Source organism: Monocercomonoides exilis (assembly GCF_001643675.1).
Source record: "Monocercomonoides exilis strain PA203 chromosome Unknown scaffold49-690789, whole genome shotgun sequence".
Classification (NCBI taxonomy): domain Eukaryota; phylum Preaxostyla; order Oxymonadida; family Polymastigidae; genus Monocercomonoides; species Monocercomonoides exilis.
Window position 1 is genome coordinate 101,834 of NW_027150594.1, and position 16,252 is coordinate 118,085.

General features: G+C 39.7%; 4 protein-coding genes across 4 annotated transcripts; 2 read left to right on the top strand and 2 right to left on the bottom strand.

The window, feature by feature from the left end:
• Window positions 1–274: 274 nt before the first annotated feature.
• MONOS_10051 (uncharacterized protein) lies at window positions 275–8,858 on the bottom strand (the record flags this gene model as incomplete). The annotated part of the gene is made up of 5 exons (XM_067862461.1): window positions 8,776–8,858; window positions 8,422–8,646; window positions 4,848–8,357; window positions 608–4,739; window positions 275–312 (listed from the first exon to the last, which is right to left on the bottom strand). The coding sequence occupies exons 1-5, from the start codon at window positions 8,812–8,814 to the stop codon at window positions 275–277; spliced, it is 7,944 nt and encodes a 2,647-aa protein (XP_067721037.1). The 5' UTR covers window positions 8,815–8,858.
• Window positions 8,859–9,610: 752 nt separating this feature from the next.
• On the bottom strand, window positions 9,611–10,289 carry MONOS_10052 (uncharacterized protein; the record flags this gene model as incomplete). The annotated part of the gene is made up of 4 exons (XM_067862462.1): window positions 9,611–9,675; window positions 9,750–9,864; window positions 9,930–10,226; window positions 10,284–10,289. The coding sequence occupies 4 exons, from the start codon at window positions 10,287–10,289 to the stop codon at window positions 9,611–9,613; spliced, it is 483 nt and encodes a 160-aa protein (XP_067721038.1).
• Window positions 10,290–10,995: 706 nt separating this feature from the next.
• On the top strand, window positions 10,996–12,043 carry MONOS_10053 (putative casein kinase II beta chain). Its single transcript, XM_067862463.1, has 2 exons — window positions 10,996–11,508; window positions 11,588–12,043. Exons 1-2 carry the CDS (start codon window positions 11,043–11,045, stop codon window positions 11,929–11,931), a joined length of 810 nt encoding a protein of 269 aa, XP_067721039.1. The 5' UTR covers window positions 10,996–11,042; the 3' UTR covers window positions 11,932–12,043.
• A 33-nt stretch (window positions 12,044–12,076) lies between these two features.
• MONOS_10054 (putative DNAdirected RNA polymerase, beta subunit) lies at window positions 12,077–16,206 on the top strand. The gene is made up of 4 exons (XM_067862464.1): window positions 12,077–12,297; window positions 12,370–12,482; window positions 12,661–12,763; window positions 12,844–16,206. Exons 1-4 carry the CDS (start codon window positions 12,094–12,096, stop codon window positions 16,015–16,017), a joined length of 3,594 nt encoding a protein of 1,197 aa, XP_067721040.1. The 5' UTR covers window positions 12,077–12,093; the 3' UTR covers window positions 16,018–16,206.
• The last annotated feature ends 46 nt before the right edge of the window (window positions 16,207–16,252 follow it).

Sequence of the window (16,252 nt, forward strand, 5' to 3'; positions counted from 1 at the left end):
TTGATTTTGTGAAATTAACAGCATTCGTTTTCAATAACTTTATGCCAAAAAATTATAAAAAATTAACACAAACTCGTTGTTAACTCATTAAAAAAAACATGTACGAAACATAAAAATGGCAGAATTTCACAAATGAAAGACAATAAATGAATATTATACACACAAATACAACAATTCACAAAAAGTATAAAGAGATGAGTTTAAGGACAATCAAATATATACAAATTAAGAACAATCCAAAAATCCAATATGTGTTTAATTCCACAATTCTGAGCTATAAACAAATATCTGATGAAATGGAGCCCAACAAAACTTATATAATTAAGACAAATCATATCATATTGCACATCAAGCCCAATGAGCATATAAATAACACAAAAATGAATCGTTCATTGTTGTTTCAATGCAAATAATGGATAATAGATATCCTCGCTACAATGCGAAAATAATTACTAACAAAATAATAAACTTGACAGCAAAGCCGCAGCAGTGAAACCGAAAATCAAATAAATCGAAAGTTTTATGAATAAAATAAAATACGAATTTATAATTGATAAAATGGAATTTTTCTTTTTCGCTTCGACAGAATTTGTTGAATGAGCAAAACTGTTTAATTTTTGTTCAGAAGCATCAGATAAATATGCTGCATTTTCACTTTTATCTCGCTTAAAGTTGTTTGCTTGTTCTGATTTATGAGGTGTTTTCATCTGACGGTCTGTAAAACGTTCCTCGGGTTCGAATTCAATAGATTTTGCTCTGTTTGCAGATTCCTTACCATTTGCCAAAGAAAAAGGTGATCTATCAGAAAGCTTCTTATCTGTATCGATATTTTCTATGCTTTTATCTTTACTATTTTTCGCATCTTCCTTTGGAATATTTTGATTTCCTATAAAATTAGTTGATTTTGTCTCCTCACTCTTCAAGAAAGCATCCGCTTGTGAGTCATTTTCTTGTGTCTTTTGCGATTTCGATTCATCTTTTTCCTCTAATGGGACAATCACATTGATTTCACTTCCAATTTCTTCTTCACTGTATTCAATTTCGTTTCTTTGGCTTTTTCTCTCTTTTGAATAGAGTTTCATTTCGTTCCTTTTGAAATCTATATCATCATGTGATTTTGAATCTTCTGTTGAAGCATCCACTTCTCCACCAAATAAATGATTCTTCTGATTATTTGCCGATGAAACTGTCTGTTGACCATTTCCCTGAACTCTTTCATCACGATCTCCATAAACGCCATCTCGCATTGAATTATCAGCTTCCACCTTCTTCTTTTGCTTGCTTCCATCTACTTCTTTACGTGAAATAGCATCTCTATTTAGCTTTTTCTCTTTACTACCATTGCCAGACAATTTCTGTTCTGTGCCTCTTTTGCTGGTTGCATGCACATCCATCTTTGCATATCTACGTGGGGCAACTTCTTCATAATAGAAGTAATCATCTGTTTCTGAATCATCATACAATTCATCTTCCTCCTCATCCTCTTCCTCCATTTCATCAATATTCAATATATATGGCCGTCTGTCATAGTAATCAGCAGCATAATCATCTTCTTCCAGTTCTCTTCTAAGCTTGCCCTTTGGAATCCTCTCATAATAATCATACTCATCTTCATACACAACCCTTCTTCTTGGATGATGTCTTCTGTCTGTGTAATAGAAGTCCTCTTTATATGGATCCCTTTCCTCGTTCCTGTATTGGCTGTGCTCGAAATAAGATGGATGAGCATATTCTGTTTGTCTTCGTCTGTTCTGATTGGATGAAATAGGATGGCTTCTTTGACTTCTTTGACTTCTCTCTTCTTTTCTTCTTCTCGTCTCACTCATCTCTTTCCTCTCTAAACGAATCCTATACAGTTCTTTCTCCCTTTCCCTTTCCCAATCCCTATCTCTTTCCCTGTCTCTATCTCTATCTCTTTCTCTTTCTCTTTCTCTTTCTCTTCTTCTCGCTCTTCCTATTCCTTGCTCCCTTCCACTCTCTTCCGCCGGTCTAATGTCTATCTGAGACAGAAACTCCATCTGCTTCCGCTCAATCTCCGCCAACGACATTCTCAGTGAAGAAAACGAAGAGAACAGGAAAAACAGGCTGACAAGGAGAACTGCACAGAACAAGAAGAAAAGAGTCAAAGGAGATTTCAGCGAGGCAAAAGAAGGAAGAGAAATGAGTGAATGGAAAGAAGGAAGAGGAAGCTTCTTCACAGTCTGGATGAGGGAGGAGAAGGAAAAAGGAGATGTGGAATCAGATGGGATCGAAGGGATGGATGGAATTGACAGCAAAGAGGAAGAAGTGGAAGAAGAAGAAGAAGAAGAAGAGGAAGAGGAAGAGGAAGAGGAAGAGGAAGAGGAAGAAGAAGAAGGGATTGGATGTAATGTCATTTGATCAGCTGGAAGCATAGATGCATTAGCTCCACATACTGTTGATAAATCAGAAGAAGAAGAAGATGATGATGATGAGGAGGAGGAGGAGGATGATGATGTTATTGAAGATAAAGAAGATGATTGAGGTGCAATAGAATTGCATGGGAGGATGAGTGAAGGTGTTGTGCGTAATGTTCCAGTCACTGCATCAAAGACAGAAGATGACGGCTGTTGTGTCTGATTGTTCTGTGGCTGTGATCCATTGAGAACTGAAGTTGCATCATTTGGCATTGATGAAGTAGATGAAGCAGAGGCAGAAGCAGAAGAAGGAAGAATTCTGCTTTCTTCACTCAAAGTGTTTTGTGGCTGTTGTTCTGAGCACAACTGCTGCTCACTCGGTGGTTGAGGCATTGCTAACAGCGGTGCTTCCTTTGCTGCAGCCACCATTGTATTCAGCAGATTTGTCATTGAATCTTTCACTTTTGTTGTCGACAGCTTGACAACCACTCCTTTCATCATAAAGTTCTTCACAATGACAATCTCATACGAACACTCCACTCTCACTGCCTTCTGCTGCATTTGTCCTGAAACATTATAATTATTCGTATTATTCACAGAATTCATATTCAATCCAGCTGTTCCGCTATTGCCTTGTCCATTCGAATCGATCTCTTCCACTCTGAATCTTGCTCTGTTGTAGAAATTAGCAGCAAACGGCACATCGAGTGTTCTCACTTCAACATCACAGACAAAACAGGAAGGCGACGAAACATGCAAAATATGCTTCTCTTCCACACGCGACTCCTTTGGGCCCATAGAGACATTAGGGTGGATGCTGTAGCGAAGAAGACGGGTGAAGCAGTGGGGAAGAGAAGAAGAAGATGACGAGGAGGAAGAGGAAGAGGAAGAGGAAAAGGAAGAGGAAACGCTATCTAACTGTGGTTCTTCAGGCCTCCACATCCAATCTGCTTGAGAATTAGAGTGAAGCGAAGCAATAGCATTGTGACACAATGAATGAAGATCAGACTCAGCAGGCGAAACAGGGAATTTCATGTCAAATCCATCGGCGTGTGTGGTTAAGTATCGTGCCATTGTGTTCAAAGAAAGAGAATTGATGAAGAAATGGAGGGCAGAACAAGGGAATATAACAGTTGTGCCTACATTCAATTGGAAAGGAGTTTGGGGAACGGGAAAAGGAGGCTGAGGAAGAGGAAGAGGAAGAGGAAGAGAAGAAGACTGAGTGTGAGTGTGGGAGTATAATGGCTGGATGAATATGTGGAGAGGAGAAGTAGGAGGAGGAAGAGGAGGAAGAGATGGAAGAGAAGATCTGATAGGTTGTTGAAGCTGTTTAGGCTGTTGATTGATATTGTTTGATGAAGAAGCAGCAGAAGAAGAAGAAGCAGAAGAAGGAAAAGAAGAAGAAGAAGAAGATGTTGAAACTGAAGCAGAAGTTAGAGGATTCACAATATTCTGAATGTTTTGTGGCTGAGCAGACTTCACATTTGGTATTCTTCTCATCACATCAGATGGAATAGCCTCATTTGTCTGTGGCTGTGCTATTGACATCTGCTGAACTGATGGTATTGTCTGTATTGATTGCATAGGCTGTATTGGCTGTATTGCTTGTACAGATGGTATTGCTGGTATTTTATTCATCAAAATATTAGCATTATTATTATTATTATTGTTATTATTGTTATTGATATTGGTATTGTTATTGTTCATTCCCATTGTCATTGCCATAGGAGCAGATGACAAAGGCAGCTGTGTCTGGATTGTTGCGGTGATTTCGCTGTTTATTCGACTTAACATCTGATTGATTGGAACATCTTCTGTGTGTTTGGCTGCATTGGAATCAACAGATGCTCTTCTTCCTCTTTGTTTGGACGAGGAACGAGTGGAACGAGAAGAAGAGGAGGAGGAAGAGGAAGAAGAAGAAGAGGAAGAAGAAGAAGATGATGATGAAATGGCAGGTTTATTGCGAGTGTTGAGAGGAGGAGGAGAAACAGAGACGACTTTTGAGAAGAAAGGAGAGGAAGGAGGGATGCGTGGATGGTCTATGGAAGAGGAAATGGAGGCAAAAACAGGAGGAACAAAAGCAGAGGAAGAAGTGGAAAGAGCAAGAGTGGAAGAGGAGGAAGAAGAGGAAGAAGAATTAACTGATGATGATGGCTGTGAAGAAGAAGAAATTGAAGAAGAAGAAGAAGAAGAAGAAGAAGAAGGTTGTGAAGAAGAATATGAAGCAGAAGCAGAAGAGGAAGAGGAAGGAGAAACAGAGTAATTCTGCATAACACCAATTTTAGGTGCAGGCGAAGGAAGAGAAGAGACAGAAGAAGCGTGTGGTGGAAGAGGAGGAAGAGGAGGAGAAGATTTGTTGAAGTGCTTTTGTGTGGAGTGGTCAAATGAAGTGGGAAATGGAGAATGAGATGAAGAGAATGAAGAAGAAGAAGAAGAGGAAGAAGAAGAAGAGGAAGAAGATGATGATGATACAATGGCTGAAGTGGAGGAAGGTCTTTTCGGCATAGGCAGAACACGAGGAAATGCAGTAGAAGAAGAAGAAGAAGAAGACAGCAGATTAGCAGGAGGAGTTGGAGTGTTGCGCTTCTTCACCACGAGCTGAGAAGGGTGTATGAGGAGAGAAGAAGGAGATATGGTGCCAGAGGTGAGGTGAGGGGAGATGAGGAGTGAATGAGCGAGTGAAGACATGGAACGCACAGAAGAGGAAGCAGACAGAGCTGGAGAGACAGAGGGGACGAGGGGATCATAGCGGAGTGGAGTGAGGGAAGGGGTGAGGGAGGGGGTTGGGATGGAGGAGCGAGAGGAAGAAGAAGAGGAAGAGGAAGAAGAGGAAGAGGAAGAAGAGGAAGAGGAAGAGGAATAGGAAGAGGAAGAGGAGGAAGTAAATAAAGCACCTGGAGGAGGTGAAATATTGGCAGAAATGAAAGCGTTTGTGTCAACTGCCTTGTGGCTTGTTGGTTGAGTGGCTGTTCTGATGTGTTCAGAGAGAAGGGAATTGGCATTCGTTCTTTTTTGCTCGTTGGCTTCTGAAGTGTTTAATGAATTTTTCATTTTTGTTTCTTCTTCTTCTTCTTCTTCTTCTTCCTTTTTCTGATTTTTTGAAGTTGAAGATGATGTTTTGTGTGTTTGATTGCTACGTGAATGATGTGAAGAATCGCTCAACTTGCCATTTTCTTTCTTCTTTTCCTTCTCCTCTTTGCTTTCTTTCCCTTCTTTTCGTTCTTTCTGTGTCTTCTGTGATGAATGCTGATGATGCCTCGATTTCTCTCTCGCCTCTGCTTTCCCTTTCTCCTTCTCTTCCGTCTTTTTCCCTTTGCTTCCTCCACTCATCCTCCCTGCTTTGCTCGCAATCTGCGAAGAAAGCGGAGGAAAAGGCTGTCTGTGAAATGAGCCAGCAACAGAAGAGTGTGCTTGTGTGATCGCTGGATGCCTTGGGGGAAACTGTGAACGCTGTGAATATGGGGAATATGGGGTATATTGCGAACATTGAGAATATCTGTTATATTGGGAGAGCTGTGGATATTGAGAGAACTGGGAGAACTGAGACAGACGATCAGAAGGAGGCGGGGAAAGCGAGTGGGAGGTGTGGAGGGAATGCATCATGTGGCGACTGCGAAGAGGGTGCTGTTGTTGTTGTGGATTCAGCTGATTCAGCTGATTCTGCTGATGATGAAGATATCCTTGCTGTTGTTGATGATGATGGCTGTTGAGAGGAACGTGAGTGAATGGCTGGCCCAGTCGATGCCGAGCAGAGTCGAATGGAGAGCCAAGTGGCAGATACATCCCCAGCTGTGACTGAGAACGGGCAATGAACGATGGGTCGGAAAAGACGGGCTGGTTAGCTTGCTTCTGGGAGGAGGAATTGGATTTTGTTAAAGAGGAGGAGGAGGATGATGATGATGATGTGGATGAAGAGCTGTTCTTTGTGTTTTGTTGGTGTTCTTTGTCTTGCTTGCTTTTTGATTCGCTCTCTTCGCCATCTTCTTCCTCTTCTTCTTCGTATTCTTCATCCTCTTCTTCATCTTCTTCATCTTCATAGCTACTTCTGCCTTGTTCCTCTTCATCATCAGCTTGATCGCCTCCACTTCTCTTTCCTTTCCTTCCTTCCTTCTCTTCTCCTCTTCTTCCCTCTTCCCCTTCTTTCTCCTCTTCTACCTCCCCTTCTTCTTCTTCTTCTTCTTTCTTCTTCCTTTCCTCTCTGCTTTCATCTCCATCCAATTCTGAAAGAGACAAAGACGATGCTCCTTCCAATGAAAATGGCGTGCTCTGTTTGTTCTCACATTCTTCAGTTTTGTCATTCGCCTTCTCTTTTTCCTCTTTTTCCTCTTTTTTCCTTTTTTCATTGCTTTCCCCTTCATTCAAACATTCGCCTGGCTTTGTGCTTTCTGCGCCTTTTTCCCCTTTCCCTTCACAAATTGCCTCGTTTTCCCCTTTCCCTTTCACCTCTTCGCTCTCTCCAGCAACCCCTCGTTCCTCTGCCTTCTCTTCTTTTCCCTTTCCCCTCTTCATCTTCATCTTCTCCTCTATTGCTTTGTCCCTTTCTTTCTCACTCATCTTCTGCAGCTGCTGCTCAAACTCCCTTTCCAGCTCAGCCATCTCTTCTTCTCCTTTCCTCCCGCCATTCTTCTTCCCCATCAGCGCAAACAAGGCAAACGGGTTCTCACACACAAACGGACTCTTCTGCTTCTTCCCTGCTTTGCTTTTATCATTCAATGAAACTTCCTCTAATTGTGTTTTCTCTTTTGACTTATTTGTCTTAGCTTCTTCTTCGTTGTTCTTTTGTTCTTTGTTTGCCTTCTCTTCTCCTTCTCTCTCTTCATCTTCACTGGATTTTTCAGAATTCTTTCCTGTTTCTTTTTTCTTTGGAGATTCTTTCTCTTTCTTTGCATCCATTAAATTCTCATTATTTGCACCATTTTTTCCTTTTCCCTCTTCTCCTCTTCCTTCTTCTTCTTCTTCTTCTTCCTTTTTCCTTTCTTTCTCCTTACGAGACTTCCTCTTCTGACTTCCACTCGAAGACGACTGCGACTTGTGTCGATGGCGATGTGAATGAGTGTGGGTATGTTCTTTAACAGAAGTGGCAGAAGAGATAGCAGAAGGAGAGGAGGAGGATGAGGAGGAAGAAGAAGAAGAAGAAGAAGAGAGCATTGCAATAGTAGGTGTCCCAGCCCTCATAGCAGCTGTCTTCAGTCTGAGCTGCTCTGATCCTCTCTTCTTGTCGTATTGGATGAGCAGCCTTGCCCTCATCTTCCCCATCTCCATCTCTCGCTCCATCTTCTGCTGCTCCTCCAGCGCTGCTGCTTCTGCACCTGAAGCTCCTTCTCTGTCATTCTGAGGCGATCCACTGAAGCTGCCTTGGTTGAGTTCAGAGCGAACACCTGAATGCAATGAAGAAGAGGCTGATGGGGATGATTCTGTCTGCCGTGACGACATCGCACCGAGAGTCGATAAACACGAAAAGGGTGCTACTGATACAGCAGATTCAGATGGTGGTGACAAACCATTTGGAGTTGAAAACGAAGAAGAAGACGATGATGAGTTGAACGAAGGACTTGGAGAATCAGGCTTTGTCGGATCAGAGAATGTGGAGTATATCTTTTGATCGCTTTTTTGTAATTTATCATCCACTGAAGGAGTAGTTGATATAGATGTTGGTGTTGTTGATGGGGAATAAGAATGAGCTGAGTTTATTTGGCCTGATGGAAGTGTTTCAATTGTCGATGATGGTGTTTCGCTGGTCGATGGTGTGGACAGTTGTGTTGGTGTTTGTTGTTTTAAGGACAATGTGGAAGTTGAGTTAATTGATGAAAGACTCTGTACTTTTGCTTCTTGGAAAATGTTTTCATTTGAATCTAAATTTTGAGCTGATGAAGTTGAAGATATAATTAATTTTGGTGAACTTTTCCCATCTTCTGGACTTTGAAAAAAAGTGTGAGACAATATAATTTTTGGATCTGCAAATGTATTTAAGGCAACTTCCTGCTATAAAAGAAAATGAATTTTAACAAAGAAAAATAATAAATAAAGTTTTGTTTCATTGGCACACATTTTGTGAAGTTCTAATAATAATTCCATGCTTTCCTAATCCATCATAAAAGTCTGTTATGGATGTTATTGTTGATGAAGGAAATGCTATTCCATCCGAAGGATTTGTTGATCGAACAAATAGCAAATGAGATGAAAGTAAAAAAAGTGTTCCTGTAGATGCTTCAGAATGTTTCTCACTTGCGCAACAAGAATAAATTGCTTTGGCATCTTTTGATAGACCAAACTTTTCAGTTGAAGCAATTAATTAAAAAAGAAAAGAGAAAAAATAAACAAAAAAATGTATATTTACATAAAACAATGTTTTACAAATTTCATGTGCAAATGTTGCAAAATATAAAAAATAAATGCAAACTGATTCCAAAGATATATCAGAAAAAGACAGCAATTTCATCTTGAAGGCTTATCGGAGTGATCAGAATATATCAATATAAGAATAATGGCATCGCAATCATTTTACAAAATATTCGTGTTTGTCGCTCTGCAACAGGTTAAAACGTATTATCTTTAATTGATATGATTTCATTTTATGTCAATGATAAAAAGACATAGACGGAAAAAGAAATACGCTGATTTTCCGTTTTTTCATCACACTTGTTTCTGTTCAATTGCATTTTGATCTTATGAAATGATATATTTCTATTCGTACTTGAGCAGCATATTCTCATAAAATTATCAAATTTTGATGAGAAATATGTTATAAATTCTCAAAAAAAGGATTCATTGGTGTTTGCATAACAAAAATTGATAAATAAAATATAATAAAAATTAAAATAAATGCGAGCCTCTACTCGTAAGCCTTTTTTCATTCATTTGGAATGACGAAGAATTCCTGAAATTTGGAAAATGCACGAATGTGAAATGTTTGAATCGTTTCGTGAAAGCTTTTTAAGTTACTCATTTTTATTGCTTGTCATAAATATTTTGAGTCATTTCTCCTTGAACACATGGCTATTTGACTTCAAAGAGATGGTATTTTATCTTCCACTTGATGAATTCTCGATATCAAGGTTTTAAATCAAAAGAAAATTTTATTCTCATTGTTTGTTCTGATGATGTATCTTTCTTCCATTGTTTTGCGCATCTAGTGATAAACTTCTCGAATATATTGCAGAAATTATTAACGTGATTTGAAAGCGCATAATACAGTGAGTTTGACATATGCATCATAATCCATTCGTGAATGAACTTTACTTATGTTTGTGTTCAACAAGAGTTATAATTTTGCCTGTATCTTTCAGAATTCGGTATATATCTAAAAATATTGACATAGCAATTAAATAAGAACATAAACAATAGCAAATCGACAATTTCAAAAGTTCTTCACACAAAGTGCATAAACCAAAAGCCACGCCACAATGAGAAAGTGTAAAGAAATAGAAATATTTAATCTGTTTGGAAGAAATACTCCAATATCAGTCGTCGGGGTGAATACATCAAAGCACTATATAAACAAAATACACCATAAATATTATTTGATTATGCTAATTTTAACGAATAAGCACAAACTGCAACGAAGGTGATGATTTCCAAAACAGAAGAAAGCAATAGGCAGATCGGTAAAATTTTTGAACGAATTCGAAATAAAAGTGGAGAAGTTTGTAGTATGTGTTGTCGAATTAAGAAAAGAAAATTCTTGAAAAGATCTGTGGCTGACCAGGCAAATAGCATTGGCGAGGTCCACCATCCAATGCACGCATTTGGAAATATTTGATAAATCACACAAACAATTATAATTCGATTTATTGTTGGAAATATAATTACTGTTCCAGCTTCTGATGATAATTCTAAAAAATAATGAACAATCTTGTCAAAAATTACATATTATGAATGAATTTTCAAATTGTACAAATGAAAAAATACTTCCATCCAATTCAATAAAACTTGTGCTTTTTCGAATTTAAATGGCCGATTGAATAAATGAATTTGATGCTTAATGTCTCTTAATTCTTTTATAGTGAAAATAACAATCAAAATGCTAGAATTCATTTCATGTCATTTTGAAAAATTAAATAAAGTTGTAATGATTTCATACCTCAATGCTATCCTAACAAAAGCCAAAAAAGATAAATAAATTTCTGTATAGTTCGATATATGCTTCATTATTCGAATTTTTATATCATGATAATAAAAATTATATATCATCACAAATGTTAAAAAAAATAAAATGTTTCGATATTTGGAAAATAATCCATAGATAAGAAGAATATCATCAATAATATTATTGAAGTTGTTCCACAAAGATTTGATGACATCAATTTCGAAATTTCAATTTTTATTGAATTATTCTTTTGATAAAAAAGTTGCATTATAAAATTTTTCAAACCAACTGAATATAACTTTAACGAAATTCACTTGTTTCAACAAATCAAATTTCTCAGTTTTTTCAAGGAATTTTGCTCTCAAAATTTTCTCTCATAATTTATTTGAAACAAAAGCCAAAGATAATTTTTCAAAATCCAAAAAGAAATGTATGTGCATGACTTGTTTCTTTTTCATCTTCGTTTGAAAAATATTTTCCTGTTCTTTTGAATATTCGTTTGATCTTTCAGTTTCGCAATTATAAGAAAAAAGATCTGAAATTGTGAGCTTTTTTGACATTACCAGCCCCTGGTCTGAAAAATGTCAAATTACTATTCTGATTCAGATTCTTCTGATGAGGACAAATGGATTACAGAATGGGTGAATGAGTCCTGTAACAGATTTCTTTGTGAAGTTCCTGAAGAATTTATTATTGACGAATTTAATTTAATTGGATTGCCACAATATATTGACCATTATGACGCAGCTTTATGTCGTTTGTTGGATGATTCGGATGAAGATACAGATGCAGATGAGGAAGATATTGAACTTGATACTCAAAAGTTGTATGGATACATTCATCAACGATATCTTACTTCTGCACCTGGATTAAAAGCTATGAAGTCAAAATATAGAAAGAAGCATTTCGGGTTATGTCCACGATTGAGTTGCGCATATCAACCTCTTTTACCGTGTGGAATCTCTGAAAGATTTGGTAAAGGAACAGTTCGAGCATTTTGTCCAAAATGTGAAAATATTTATACAGTTGCTCATCCGCAAAGAGCTTGTTTGATATTATTCTTTTTATTTTGATTTTTTGTATTTCATTCAAAAATATTACATATTTGTTATTTGGTTTTTTTCAGATCTTGATGGAGCATGCTTTGGTCCAGCTTTTCCCCATTTATTTTTAATGGTTTATCCAGAATTGCTTCCTAACGCTACTGAAACAACAGAAACGGGATATGAACCAATTTTAGATTCATTAAAGAAATTGAAGTCAACATTCATTCAACAACAACATGCTCAGCAACAAAAAGAGGGGTTAGTTGCGACAGAAGAAGGAAAAGATGAGGCAGAAAGCAGCGCATCAAATGCATCTCCATCATCCGCAGCTACTCCAGTTGGAAAACAGCATCAGAATGAAAGCGGAAGAATTGACGCAGGGGAGTCGGACACTTCAGATGACGCATCCTTATCTGATTTTTGATCAAACATAATCTCAAACTTTCTATTTGCTTACACACTTCAGCTAGTGTTAATTTATACATTTCTTCGTTTTTTATTTTTATTTTTTTTCAAAATGAAAACAACAAATGATATTCAATTTTTTTAAGATATGGGCGCTAAACCATAAGCACAATCCTTGATCATGGAAGAACCAGACTTTTTCACTTTAGACGAAATATGGACGGTAATTGGTTCATTCTTCGATGAAAAGGGACTTGTGTTTCAGCAAATAGATTCATTTAATTACTTTATTCGCAAACAAATTCAAAATCATCTGAAAGAGCATCCGGCAATAACCCTTATTCCTCAAGAGCAACATGTTCCTGGGGAAGCTCCAATTCAATCCGTATGAGCAAGCGTTTAAAAATATAAGCTGTTGTGAATTTTATTATTTTTAAATTCTCTTTTCTTTCTTTAGACTCGTTATTCACTTCGTTTTGACCAATGCTACATTGATTTTCCTCGTGTTAAAAATTACTTTTCTGCTTCAAAGCCTATGTCTCCAAATGATGCTCGTTTGAGAAATTTAACGTCTGCTACACTTTTGATTGGAGATTTTTTGCTTAAGTGCTTTAAATTGATCGTCAAAATATTTACGAATGAAAACTAAACTCCACAACATATACATTTTTCAATTTTATAAATCTATACATATTTTATTTTATGCAAACGTTTATTTTTTGTATTTTTTCATTTCTTACTATTTTAGGTATTCGGGAAATTTGTATGTTGATATTGTTAAGGAACAAGAAGTTTTAGATGATCCTACTCCAATCCCACCCACTAAAATTGGGCAAGTATTCTTGGGAAAGGTAAGCGAAAATTTTCATCGTTTAAACTGACTTTGTTTTTATTTTTCGCCTCCTTGCAACACAAAATGGTCAACTCAAAGATACCTATGATGCTGCGAACGGAGTATTGCCACCTTGATAAAATCAGCGAACAAGAGCGGCGAAAGCTCGGGGAATGCGCTTACGATCAAGGTGGTTACTTTATCATCAACGGAGGAGAAAAAGTTGTGTTAGCACAAGAAAAGATGGCTCACAATATTGTTGTTGTATTTAAAAAGCCACCGAATTCTCGATACTTGTATCAAGCTGAGTGTAGATCTGCTTTTGAAAAAGGAACAATGGAAATTTGCAAGATGACTGTATCTATGATGAGTCAATTTCCAGTTCGGTTTAATCTTCATTTCTCTGGGCATCCATTTCACGTTCAAATGCCTTATCTGAGAGAAGAAGTACCTCTTGTTGTCATGTTCCGAGCTTTGGGTATTGTTGGCGATCGCGATGTCCTTGAGCATATTGTCTTCGATCTGAGCGATATGAGAATGCTGGGTGTTCTGCGAGCATCTCTGATTGAAGCACAAACAATCCAAACACAAAGCGATGCACTCGATCTGATTGCAAAGCGTGTGCTGGAGAAGCCTGTGATGGACGCAAGTGCTCGTATTGAGTATGCGCAGGAGCTGCTGCAGTCAAAGTTTCTGCCTCATGTTGGTGTTTCTGACGGCTCGCGTGTTCGAAAAGCATTCTTTTTGGGGTATTCTGTGAATCGAACCCTTCAGGTGCATCTCGACCAGCGGCAGCCCGACGACAGAGATCACTACGGGAACAAGCGTCTTGATCTCGCTGGAGCACTGCTCTCCTCTCTTTTCAGGCAGCTCTTCCACAAAATGGTCAAAGACGCTCGAAAGGCTCTTCAGTCTGATGTGAACCGAGGCTATCCATTGGACGAGACTCGCATTTCGCGTGCCATCAACGACAAGGCGCTCACCCAGCATCTGCAGTACTGCCTCGGAACAGGCAACTGGGGCGCTAAAAAGGGAGAACCGACAGCCACAGGTGTCTCGCAGCCTTTGAACAGACTGACTTATGCATCAACCCTGTCGCATCTGCGCAGACTGAACTCACCCATCGATAGAGGTGGAAAGCAGCCGCGTCCTCGTCAGCTGCACAACACTCACTGGGGTATGCTTTGCCCGGCTGAGACGCCTGAGGGACAGGCTTGTGGGCTTGTGAAGAACTTGGCAATGATGTGCTCTGTGTCAATTGGCTTTTCAACAGACATTATTCTTGATCAGTTGAGCCAGTGGGGTATGGAGACCTTTAACGAGATCAGCCCAGACATCATCGCTCACTCTGCAAAGGTGTTTGTGAATGGAGCGTGGCTGGGAATTGTGAGAGAACCGGAAGATTTTGTGAATGCTTTCAAGGAAATTCGGCGAGCGGAATGGACAAACGACCCACGGAGGATGGACATGCTGCACGAAATGACAGTAGTCTTTGACCATTCAGAGCTGGACATCCGAATCTACTGCGATGCAGGGCGTGTTCTTCGTCCTTTGTTTGTTGTGGAAAAGGACTTGGAAACGCAGCAGTGCCAGCTGAAGCTTACCCACGACCAGGTGGACCGGCTGAAGGATCCGAACGATCCATTCCGGTGGGAAGATCTGGTGAAGGAAGGAGTTGTGGAGCTGGTGGGCTGTGAAGAGGAGGAGTCGTGCACTGTTGCCATGTTTGAAGAGGATATGTATCCTCAGATCACTGAGACAGAAATACGTCCCCCAACCATCACCACTTACACCCATTGCGAGATCCATCCGTCGATGATTCTGGGTGTCTGTGCCTCGATCATCCCGTTCCCCAATCACAATCAATCTCCAAGAAACACATACCAGTCTGCTATGGGGAAGCAGGCTATGGGTGTGCATGCCACGTCGTTCTTGCAGAGGATGGACACACTTGCCAATGTTCTGTATTATCCACAGAAGCCTCTTGTCAAGACAAGAATGATGGACTATCTTCACTTCCACTGTCTGCCTTCTGGACAAAACACCATCACAGCCATTGCTTCGCACACTGGATACAACCAGGAAGATTCCCTAATCCTGAATCAGTCATCTGTCGATAGAGGTCTCTTCCGCTCTATTTTCTATCGATCCTATCGCGATCAGGAGAAAAGCGGAGGCATATCAAATGAGCGCTTTGAGATACCATCCATTGAAGTGTGCGAAGCGATGCGGGAAGAAAGTTATTATCAGAAACTGGACGACGATGGGTTTGTTGTGCCAGGCACAGTTGTGCTCGGAAACGATATTCTGATAGGAAAGACAGCACCGTCCCGTCTGAGTGGTGTGGATGAAGGGATTGGCGGATTGAATGGTCAAGGCCCCGGAATGGACATGCGCTCGAAGAAGACGAGGAGAGATGTGTCGACAGGGGAGAGGACGCAGGAGCAAGGGATGGTGGATCGGGTGATGGTTTCGACCAACAACGAAGGGTATCGCTTTGTCAAAGTGCGCACGTATTCTGTTCGTATTCCTCAGATTGGTGATAAGTTCAGCAGTCGTCATGGGCAGAAAGGAACATGCGGTATGCTGTACAGACAGGAAGATATGCCATTCACAATCGAAGGCATCACGCCAAATCTTATTATGAATCCTCATGCTATCCCATCTCGTATGACACTGGGGCATCTTATTGAATGTTTGATGGGGAAATTGTCTGCACTGAAAGCTGAAGAAGGAGATGCGACACCCTTCACAGCAGTGCAAGTTAGCGATATCTCTGAAGCACTGCACCGATACCATTATCAGTCGCACGGAAACGAGGTGATGTACTGCGGCCACACAGGGCGTCCGCTTGAGGCGCAGATATTTATTGGCCCCACGTATTATCAGCGGCTGAAGCACATGGTAGACGACAAGATCCACTCGCGTGCGCGTGGTCCTGTGCAGAACCTGATCCGCCAGCCAATGGAAGGGCGGTCGCGTGATGGTGGGCTGCGGTTCGGAGAAATGGAGAGAGATTGCATGATCGCACATGGGGCATCGCTCTTCCTGAAGGATGCAATGTTCGATCGTAGCGATGCATTCAGGGTTCACGTCTGTGACCTCTGCGGCCAGATGGCCATTGCCAACTTACAGAAGAAGCACTTCGAGTGTAAGGTGTGCAAACAGAGCACACAGATCTCGCAGGTTTTCATTCCGTATGCCGCAAAGACATTGCTCCAAGAGCTGATGTCGATGACCATCCTCCCGCGACTCATGGTGGAACCTGTCTGAGGGCATCGCATTCTCTTTCGTTTATTTTCTTTTACCACCTTTCTTTTTATTATGACAACTTTATTCACATTGTTCTCATTTCAATTCTTTTTGTCACTTGCTGTTGAAGAACATCAACAGTGTTACCGATAATAAAAACATTATCGGAAATATATTTTAATTTAAGAATGTATACAATAGTGTATTGCATTATCTCTTATTTTTTCTCAATGTGAAACAGCTTGAAAGCATTTAC